The sequence below is a fragment of the Poecilia latipinna genome, unplaced genomic scaffold (assembly GCF_001443285.1).
Source record: "Poecilia latipinna isolate Pla-1442-1.1 unplaced genomic scaffold, P_latipinna-1.0 Scaffold2459, whole genome shotgun sequence".
Lineage (NCBI taxonomy): Eukaryota > Metazoa > Chordata > Actinopteri > Cyprinodontiformes > Poeciliidae > Poecilia > Poecilia latipinna.
Window position 1 is genome coordinate 3,263 of NW_015115075.1, and position 11,283 is coordinate 14,545.

Here is an 11,283-nt window from a genome sequence, read left to right on the forward strand (position 1 = left end):
TGCACTATGAATTTGTATGCAGTCATTCAAATACAAATATGTGTCCTAAAAATGCTAATTTCTCGGATTAAAAGTCTCTTCAGAAAACAACAAATTTAAAGCAGGTATTAAACATAATTTCAGTGAAGTTGAATTTATGAGGTAAGAAAATATTTTTACTCTGGGATGATTTGACTGGCCATTCTAATGAGAAATTTATGCAGCAAAGCAATAAAAATGATTTTCTTTCCCTTTCACTCAGTTCTGAACAGTTGATGAATAATAGCATCAAAATCTTCCTTTAAATACACAAACAAATAAAAACCTTTTTCAACATTGCAGCTGGCACAGCTCACAGCAAAAGCATGAAGTACACACATCAGATGCACACAGTAGTGTGGCACCAGTAGCGATAATGCTGGATACCGTTTAATTACTGAGAAACAGAAAGGGAGCACTGATTAGTACAGCTAACAAATGTACACATTTTCTTCTTTCAAACAAGTTACATCGATAATCCACACAAAGGTTCCCAAGCTCAAACATGTTTTACTTTTTAAACACTGCAATGTTTGTAGTTCAGTAACTGTGCTACATAAAAATTGTGTTTTGATCACATGACCTGAAGAATGGAAAGTACAAAATGATGTCATCAGATTGTCTGTGAATCTTATTCATCTATAATTAGACCTGATGGATTTTGGCACTTCATAACTGGGTGGCCCAACAGTTTGAGAGCCTCTTGGTTTACAGTACTTATTAATGTTCAGTGACTCAGACTGGTCGAACTATTCCTGGTTCTGGTTTTTGCTAAGAATGGGGGGAAGTTTGGAATGGCAGTTAGAGGCAAACCTTACTGTAACCAATCCTAGAAGTTAGTTATCTCTTACTATGGGCATGGGTGGTTCTAGATAGGGGCCAACAGGGGCCAGTGACCCTGTAGAATTGGTTCTGGCCCCTGTACTGATCCCTTTACTGAGATACAATACTAGATCAATGTCTTATGATGATAAGTGTTACCGTAACCAGAATGTATTGGTCCCTTGGCCCAACTTTTCATATACCAGATCAGGGGTCTGCAACCTACAGCTCCAGAGCCAAAGGTGCCTCTTTGACTCACCAAAAGTATTAAACTATTAAATACTGCCCTGATTTTGTTTTTTGTTTTTTTGGCCCCACCATGGTTTCCCTGGTTAATTTAGTCTAGAATTGCCACTACTATATGTTTCAAAAATACTATGCCATATGAATAAGATTTGAAATACCTGCCTTCAATGGCTTTCAGTCAAGAGGCTCAGATAAACAAAAATCTGTACAACACAAATGTTCTCTGCTTAGGTAAAATATCTTCCGGCAGACTAAGAGGACTATGAACACATGTTGTAAAAGGATAAGAAGCAGAGAAAACACTGAGTGTTTGCAGAGAACTTTGACACACTGTCAGAAGTCCGACTGTAAACCAGTGTTGAAGGGTTGTTGCATTTTAAGAGACCGCTGGATTTTTCCAATCCTTGGAACATCTTTGGGAAGCAGCACTACTTGAGAACAGCAGTAGGACATTTTCTCTTTTTTCCATCCTTTAATAGATCCTCTATGCATGCATTTGGCTGGGGTCCATAGAAGCACCATTATTACATAGCACCATTTTTCATAGTTATCCTTTTACACTGGTACCCAACCACTAGCATGCATACACTCTAAAATCATGTTCTTAGATAACATTTCTAAATGTAGCATTGATTAAAATGTCACAAGGCAAGTAATGACTATTCATACAGTACTTTACATGTAAATTTGAACTGAATACAGTACACAGTAAAGAAAGTGCTAAAGTACAACATTTCCTTGTTTCAGAAGTCTTAGTTTACAGAACTACAGAACACACCAGTGTCTTACATTTATCTAAATGTATACCTTTTCATCTTTTCTTTATTTTTCTTAGTTGCTTTTTTAAAGGCCAAACATCAATATCTCTACATTTTCCAGTTTACAACCAAATGCATAATACAACAGGACAAGCAGAATGTCTTCTTCAGTACGCCTATGTTCACATCACTCTGCACAACCACACATGAACACAAACACTTTGTAAGGTTAACGTTTTCCTTTAAAAAAAATCTGCCGTTTCCTTCTAGATGTGACAAATGGCACATATTTTGATTATAGCTCCTTTTTTATTTTGCCTTTGGCTATTTTTAATATGTTTCAGTCTGCTAAAAATAAAAAGCACAAAAATGAAAATGAGCAGAGATGAATTCAAATGGACCTTTAAGGCATCCAAACTAGAAAACATCAGATCTGCAGTTCAGGATTCAGAATCCTGTAACCATCCACGTCATGTCCACTGAAAACAAGAACCAGACGGTTACAGGGACATTTTTAATCTTTAGATAGATTACAGAATTTGACTTCTGTTACTTATTTAGGAAGCTTATAAGGGAAAGTGCCTTTGATTAAAATATGAATAATAAATGTTAATAATAAGACTTTATAAAAATATAAAATTTTATCCATTGAGTTTAGAGACTGATAAGTAGGATGGATCACATACATGAGTCTTAGCAGCTTTGGCCAGAGTTGAACCTTTAGCTGTGATATCAGTGTTAGCCCTATACATGCACATGGTTTGGTTTAATAAACTTCTTCCAAATTTAGAATCTAAGTTTTTGTGTATTCTTGCCATTGTTAAAAACCAACAGATCTAAAGACAGGCTGACCAAGACCTGCTGTTTGAGCAAAAAATATTTCTAAAAAGTTAAAAATACCCTGTGGGGCTCTCTTTTAGGTAAGAAAAAAAATCATTTTACTGGATCAATCTACAATCTACAAATTGTTCAAAACTACAAACAATACCTTAATTTAAACTAATCAGCCATAACATTATGACCAATTGTCTAACATTGGCATCTGATCTTTTGGACTCAGTCTCAGTCTCTTGTCTTCAGTGAATCTGTGGTAAATATTTAAAGTCATTGAAGCTAATGGGTGTTCAGGCTTGTCTCCTCAAACTTGTTTTCCTTAAACCAACCACGTTCCATTTCTCCACAGAAATGTTATGCTGCTGAAAGAGACCACTCCCATTATGAAACACTACTTCTTTTAAAGTGTGTATTCAATCTACAACTAAAGTCCCTTTTACAAAATAATTGAAGTCAAGGGACTAAGCATTTTCTGGGTTGAGTTTTGAAAGGACCAAGGAGCCAAGGAGGGCTGCTGGCTTATGAGCTGCAAAATGATATAGTGATAAAAGTTTAAACGAGCTTCACAGGTTCAGGTTGTGATGGAAGGGTCAGTGCCCTCACCCAATCAATGGACTGTGCTGTGTAACACCATATCTGTACTGTACCATTTTCCTATAGACCTACAACTGAAGACTGCCCAGGAACAGAGCTGTATGGGTCGGTTGTATGAGCCGCTTTTACAATGAAAATGGACAAAATAGCAAACTGAACCCCACCAACCCATGCCATACCCTTCACTGAAATAAAGCATTAGAAATAACACAGTATACCTCTTATTTATTGTAACCTTTGGTATGTGAAATGTCTGAAACACATAGTATGAGGAGCTCTCTATGTCGACCACAGAGTTCTGCTTCAGTCCTGTGGTTCTGAGGGTGGCTTTATTTCCGAAAGCTCACATCAGCTCTAGACGTGCCTGCTGGTTTAACTAGCCCCCCTTAATTGGTTCAACTGGTCCTTTTAAAACTTTAAGACTTTGCAGGTTGTGTGTGGGCTAAATTTATCTGCAGGTTGACACTTTCAGGCACAATCTTAATAAAGAAGCAGAATATCATGGGGGGGCTGGGGTTGTGTGCAGCTTATAGTCGCTGTGATCAGTGATTGTCAATTTATGCTAATATTAGTGGTCCTTCTGCTAGAAATAATTTCAACAAAAGTGCAGATTTTCTTTAAAGTGTTTACTATAGCACTCATTTTACCAAACTAATGACCATCCTGCCTTTACAGGACTTTACTACTGATGTGATCCCCTATTAATCAGAAGTCAGATTTTCAAAAGTCTGACTGGAACATTTGCAGAGCAACCAGTGTTCACTATCTAATATGGCCACATTCATGTAGAATGTAGTGAAAGTTGCTAGATCACAGGTGTCGAACCTTTATTTCCAGCTCCAACTTCGAAGAAAATGAAAACACAGCATAAGTTGATTTTACCATATAAATAACGGTAAAATTCTGTCAACCACAGCTGCCGGTATTTTACTGTAAATTAGACGCTTATTTTTTTACAGTGTACACTTCATATTCCTTATATTAAAATTTAGTTTAGACAAGAATTATCTTGGGGAAAATTAATTTCTAATTTCTAAAATAGATTGTGCTTTGAATTATACAAAGTATGATATATCTCGTAGGTCTCTATATAAAAAAGTAAAACAAGTTACTGAAAATAAATTGACAGTCTTCACCAGATCCTCCTAAAAGGGCAGCAAACATTAAATATTCCTTAGTTTTTATTGACTAAAGGGGCCAACAGGAACTAGCCCAATAAAACAACTTAATCTTTAAAATGAAAAGTGCCAGTTAGTTGGTTATATACCTGAATGAACTACATCAGAAGATATTTTGCACAGCAGACATTCTGACTGGTCTGAACATGTGAGCCTAACCATTAACATGGCTGTGTTCCATCCACAATACTTGATCCAGAGCAGATTTACTGACAGTGGTTTCATAACACCAGTTCTTTTTGTTTCCATCAGAGAGCTCCAACACTGACTCCAACAACTCCTGGGCCCAGTGGAAAGGAGAATTTTTTTTCAGCAGCCAACGGTGGGTTCATGGAAACCAACAAGCAAACAAAATTATGTTCCAAAGCACTGAGGTAATTCAGCATTTAATCTGGTTCATCTAACAGCAAAGCTCAGTGTCTCTTTTCTCTCTCTATGTTTTCACCTCTTCCTATATGTAATATAATGAGATCAAAGCATTGCATAGGGCTACTTTTTAGCAGTCAGTTGGGTTTTATCAATATTCCCAGATGATATTGATTTTAAAAGGGGGGGGGTTGAAACATCCTGCCTAAGTTCTGTTTGCATTGCTGCTTCCTTCAGAAATGTCTGTCTGGATTTTAAGTGCAACAACTTTTACAATTTGCATGGTCCAATTTGGAAATAAAATCTACTGGAAAGCTCCAAAGTCAGAATGCTGATATTTTTAAAGAATTACACAATCCAAAATTGACTGGAAGAGTTGCTTACAGTGATGTAAGGATGTGGCTCTAAGAAGCTCTCTGGCTACCAAGTAGGTTCTTTGCCATGTTTTTTTTTTATAGAACCGGGTAAGACCTGGCTCCAGCTCCAGCTCCAGCTCCAGCGCTGGGTTAGCACTGAAAGCAGTGCGGTGAAAAACCTTAGAAGTACTTCAATAACAAAACAGAGAGTAAGACAACACAGAACAGGTTGATCTAATTCACTAAATTAAAAAAGAGCTTAATGTTATGACAAAACCACATTCATTTTTACCTTCTGCCAAACGTCCTTCACCTCATTTTAAAAGCTAAGTGTTTTTTAGATTCCTTGTTTAAATTATAAAATGCTGGACTGTGGAAAATTAGAGAGCTCCAAATATTCTTCCTTTACTTCAGATGTAAAGAAAAGATTTCCTCACTCTACACTATATACTATATCATGAAAATGTCCAGCAACCGAATACATTTACAAAGGAAACACAATGTGAACAGTGGAATACATCATCCACTGCAGCATGAAGAGTATACACTCATTAGCCACATTATTAGATAGACCTGTTTGAACTGAAAGCTTGAAAAACAAGTCATGAATGAGCCAGTCTCATGGCAGTAACTCACTGCATTTAGACGCTATTATAATGACTTGCTGAAGATCAAAGAGGGCACCAGGATGGGGAAGAAAGGACAGTGACACGGCTGTTGGTGACAGACTGGTCTGAGTATTACAGAAACAACTCATCTACTGGGATTTTCCCATATAACCATCTCTTTTGTTCATAGAAAATTCTCAGGGAACAAAAAATAATATTCAGTGAGCAGCAATTGCATGGATGAAACTACCTTCCTGATAAGGAAGATAAGCAAGCAACAAAAGTTTAAATGCCCACTCAGTGGGTGAGGCATCTTCCCCAAGGACACAACGACTGAGATAGACGGAGCAGGGATTCGAACAGGCAACACACAGATTACAAGATGAACTCCTAGTACTAGCAAGGTATATGTAATACCTTGGCTGATGAGTATATATTTTTTTGAGGTTCAACAAATGTAAATTTGTGTCCTCATGATGCAAGACACTGAATGTATTCAGGTAGATGGAAAATAAAAAGCGACGTTTTTTTCTGTCTAATCCAGCGCTAGCCTCCTTTCCACTGCTGCTACTTCAATTATCACATAAAAAAGCTGACTAATGTAAATTCACCTTGATTAAACCAGAATCAAAATAATTGGATCAAAATAAAACATGTGTTCTTGTTTGCAATGTGTGGGCTGTTCAGTGCAGTAGCCATCAGTCTGCATTGCCACTCTACACACATCTTCCACATGACAAGAAGGACTTATTCAGTCTGAGCATTCCTGTGTGTGAGAAGCATCAGATGGCATGTTGAACAATGAAAACCCACACACACGGATGTGACCTAAAATGGTTGTAAAACTCAATAAGGAGAGGCTTTCAGGGTAAAATAACACAAAGTTGTAATTAAAGGTATCACTGTACCAGGTGGCATGGAGTCTCTTATACTAATTATTTGTAGTCTGAACATTAGAAGTGGAAGCAAATTACTAAAAAACCTTTCCTCTATCATGCATCATTTTCAACTTTTAAATGAATGAACCATGCCTAAATATGTCTTCAGCAGAAACGTATGGCTTCCTTTTTGTTTTCCAGGGCTGTTTTTACATGATATACTTCCAGTTGATCATGTTTGTGTGCCTAGCAGAAGATGTAGAAAAACTGCAGAATTCACATCTGAAAAGACAATATGTAGCTGCTTGTGCTACGTCTTTCTTTTGCCATCTCTCATGACAGTTTTATATTTAAAGTTGTGGTTTTTGAATCCACATTCATCCTTCTTTGACAGTTTTATGCTTCATGGCAAAAAATGTCTCAAATATCAATATTCATGGATTTAGCCTTGCCCAATGACACCCAAAGTTGGATCAGATCATCCAAAGACTACACTGCGTTTCATAAACTAACTGCAAGAAACCTAGTCAAGCCTCACACTTATAGATTTGTTTTGCCTCCTTTGAATCTTGTTGGCTCTTTCAGCAACAGCTGCACTGATAGTTTGGCTCATTAAAAACCACACTCTGGACCTCTCACAAGTTCAGTTCTCTTTCTGAAACTGACTAGTGGTGCAACTCTAAGCACCAATGGATTTTACGTGTAGGGTATGACATCTGGTCAGTGATTCTGCACTCAATAGACAGCTCTGCAGGTTTGCATCACTGCAAAAGTTGTCTCTAAACTGACCCAGAGCTTGCCAATGTGAAAACCTAACATCTGCTGTGCAGTTTTGGTATATTTTGATGGATGCTAAACTGCCAGTGCACATAGCAGCAATGAACTGTGTCTGCACAACTGAAGACTGCCCAGGAACTCTGCTTTTAATGATCTGGAGAACACAACATGCCTTGCAATTCTTCAGTGCACATGAGAAGGCAAAGACCAGATCATGTCTTCACTGATAACAGTACGTAAGAATATCGGAACATAACCTGATCTAAGGAGAAGCACAAGGTCAAACCCAGGATTCTGTTGTCCATGTACACTTGAACAGTAAACTGAAGGACTAAACTCTACATCAGAAAACAAAACAAGTCACAACACCAGGATAACCATTTCGCTGGCAGCATGCATCGGCACACCAATGTTTCTCTTGCCTAGTTGTTGTGACAATTATAAATATATTATTCCATTGGATCAACACCTACATCTCACTACACCATAGTTTTCCCTAGGTCAGTGAGGCTGCAAGCATTGACTGGTATTTATTGCACTTATTGGGACTACCTAAGGCCCCAACCATCAGGATATCCCAACAACCCAGCAAATTTCTCAGGCAACTCACCTCAACTTTTTATTTGACTCAAATATAGATATTCATCCTATGTTTATAATGACCTTTTTGATTTGTTGCAGTTTGCACTTCTCTGCACTTTTCTGCTTGCCACAAAAATATTAGGTAATGTTTAGGGTGCCAACATTAACAATGGTCAACTCTAAAGCTCATCTATTACCAGCAATACCATATCACTGTAACTTTTTTTGATTAATAACCAGCTGTACAGTGCATTCTTATATTTAAAAGGCAAATGTGGGTTAAAGTCCACAGAGCCCCAAATCATTCCCAGGCTGCTCCTGGTTAAAGTGCATCAGCAGCAGTAGATGAATCAGGTGTTGCTATAAGGCTATGAATGGATCACTTCTTGGCAGGGTAGATGTTTACCAGCCCTTGGTAAATCAGCCTACTTGTGGTGACAGAACATGGCATGTGGAAGGTTGGGCCATGTGTCTGGAGGGTCCAGAGGTCAGTCCTCCTGCTCTATGCTGTCCTGTCGGTCTTCTGTCCTCTTCTCCTTGTGGCATGAGAAGATCCTCCGCATTTCCTCCTCATACCTGATGAAGTTTTCTCCGAATCGAGCCCAGGCTTTCAATGGGACCGTGATGGTGTTCCTGTACGGCTGACGCACTTCACTTATTTTTAAGAAAACCCCGTAGCGGTTTGAGCCCACATCAAAGTAAAAGCGTTTGTTGTCCACTCTAAAGGACGCTGCCTCCGGAAGCTCGGGGTTATCGAGGCGAGTCCTGGAGCCCAGTCGGCCATGCTCGTCCGCCTCTTCGTCCCCGTAGTCCTCAATGAGCTGGGACAGGGCGTCTCTGAACTCGATGAGCCCCTGTGCGGGCAGAACGATGGTCTGCTCGATACCCTGGCCATAGTAGCCCATGGAGCCGTGGCCTTTGCTGACGGTCTGTCGTATGCGGAGGAACCTGCCTCTCTGATTCTCCTTGAGGTCCAGAAAGTACTTCCTGTTGTCTCTCTCAATGAACTCGCTCTTGAGAACTCGGTGGGCATGATCGTCGGAGCCTACCGAGCCGGTGGGAGATGCATGCTGCTCCCGCGCTTTTCTGCGAGCATCATGCCCGCGGCCCTGCCCGTTGCTGCCGTGTTCCTCTGCCAGCTGGGGAGTCTGGACCAGGTTCCCCCTCAGTCCGATTCGGGCGTAATAATCGATGAAATCTCCCAGGCAGTATCGCAGAGCCGGAGCCATTGACATGGACAGAGTCAGCTTGCTCTTCCTGATGTTATCATGACGCCCTCTCCCGATCCACACCTCGGCTATCTTCAGGAAGCGACCGCGTACACTCTGCTTCACGTCCAGATAGAAGCGTTTCTTCTGGATATCAACGCGTTTTGAGGCCAGTTCCTGAATGTCATTTCCCTGCTGCGCTGCTCCAGCCTGGATGTATTGCTGGGGATACGCGTGTCTGGACAGAGAATCGGACTGGATCTTACCCCTGCTTCTTTCCGTTCCCCTGCAGCACCCATCAGCCATCATCATCATCATTTATATTCCAGCAGCAGCCTGCACAGGAAAAAGCGATCTCTCCATTCCCAACACATAGGCTACAGCTGGCTGGAAGAGCACAGGTTCACCTGAAAATGGCTGCGTGCTTTACAGCCATCAACTCATCCAGTCAGTGTCCAGAATAAACACAATGTATCCGGTCTCCGATGCGGGCTGCTTCCATGTTTCATCAGCGATTTGTGCCGCAGCCTCTCGTTAACACAGGGAACCGGGAACAGCCGACCTGAGATACAGGAATGAACCCGATGAACCCGTTCACCCCCCGCCCCTCCCTGTCCTGAGAAGCCCTCCGTTAAAGAGACGCGACGTCAGCAATGACTGAAGGCTGCATTCACTGCAGCTCTTCTCCACTGCGCGGATTTATGGCAGCGTAATGCGGGATCCACCGACTCCTGCCCTCCATTCAGACGAACATTATGTCCCTGAAGGAGAACATGTGAAGCAGGATGCTGATTTTCCTCCTCTGCGTCAACAGACATTATTCTTCAGAAAAATCCCATCATCATCATCATCATCATCATCATCATCATCATCATCATCATCATCATCTCCATTGTTGCAAGTTTAACATTTCACAGTCCTCCCGATGGCAGAATTATTTCAATCATAAAGACATAAAAATAGCCATGGTAAACCAATTGACTGCAAATTGATTTACTAGCTTGTAAGAATGACTTGCCGTTTCTTCTCCAATGGGTTAACATGATCAGCACACTGCTTTACCCACCACAAATGGAGGTATGAAAAAAGCTGAAAATGTAACTTTTATAAAACAAAATGTTCATTTTTTTACATGTTAAAACTGTCACTATGGTGTGATCGATGAGACAGATAATTTGAAAAGAAAAAAAAATTCAAGCTCCTCTGCTTGCTCCCAGTGCTAACTATAGATATAGAAATGCATGACTTGATCAGAAACAGCCAATCAATCAGAGCCAAGAAGAGGGTCTGTCAATGAGGCTTGTGTATGAGCTGCTCACACCCTCCTCTTGCTCTCTGCTACGGTACAGCTTCTCCCCATCAGCATCTGCCAGGAATGAAGGTCAAACTGCTAACGGGAGAACTTTGGAATTTCCTTGTGTCTGAGATCTTTGTTCACCACAACAGTTCAGCATGCCATTCACATTACAACACACAAGGCTCCAACCCACCATTTCATCTTCTGTTGCTTCCTTCCATTACACAAGATAAATTGATACTTTATTAATCCCAAAGTAAATTGTGTGGCAGACCATCACTTTCTCTTATACAAACAATAAGCACCAAAGACCCAACAGATAAAAACACTGAGTATTAAGAAATAAATAGCTCAGTGTGGTGAGAGACAAACAAGTTCCCTAGTCTCAGTGGAGCGCCACATCGTAAGGAATTTGATTTTCACTAAACTTAACTGGTGAGTTCAGTGGGTGACTCTGATTGGACAAGATCACTCTGATCTTGGATATCGTCCGCTGCTGCACCACCTTCTCCACAGAGTGCAGGCCCAGCCCCACCTCAGAGCCTGCATTCTTAATTAGCTAATTCAGTATTCTTCTTAGTGGTGCCCCACTCCCCAACACACACCACGAGAACAGCACAATGGACCCAATGAACCGGTAGAACATATACAACTTAGCAGACCTCATAAAGATGCCACCCTTCTCAGACAGTACATCATGTTCTTGCCCTCCTTCTTGACCTGGAGGAAGCAGATGACAAAGCTACATTTCAAGTCACTGT

At 40.4% G+C, this 11,283-nt stretch overlaps 1 protein-coding gene across 1 annotated transcript; it reads right to left on the minus strand.

Moving 5' to 3' along the window:
• Window positions 1-371: 371 nt before the first annotated feature.
• Window positions 372-10,352, minus strand: purg (purine-rich element binding protein G). The gene has a single exon (XM_015019614.1). It carries the CDS (start codon window positions 9,541-9,543, stop codon window positions 8,506-8,508), a length of 1,038 nt encoding a protein of 345 aa, XP_014875100.1. The 5' UTR covers window positions 9,544-10,352; the 3' UTR covers window positions 372-8,505.
• Between the last annotated feature and the right edge of the window lie 931 nt (window positions 10,353-11,283).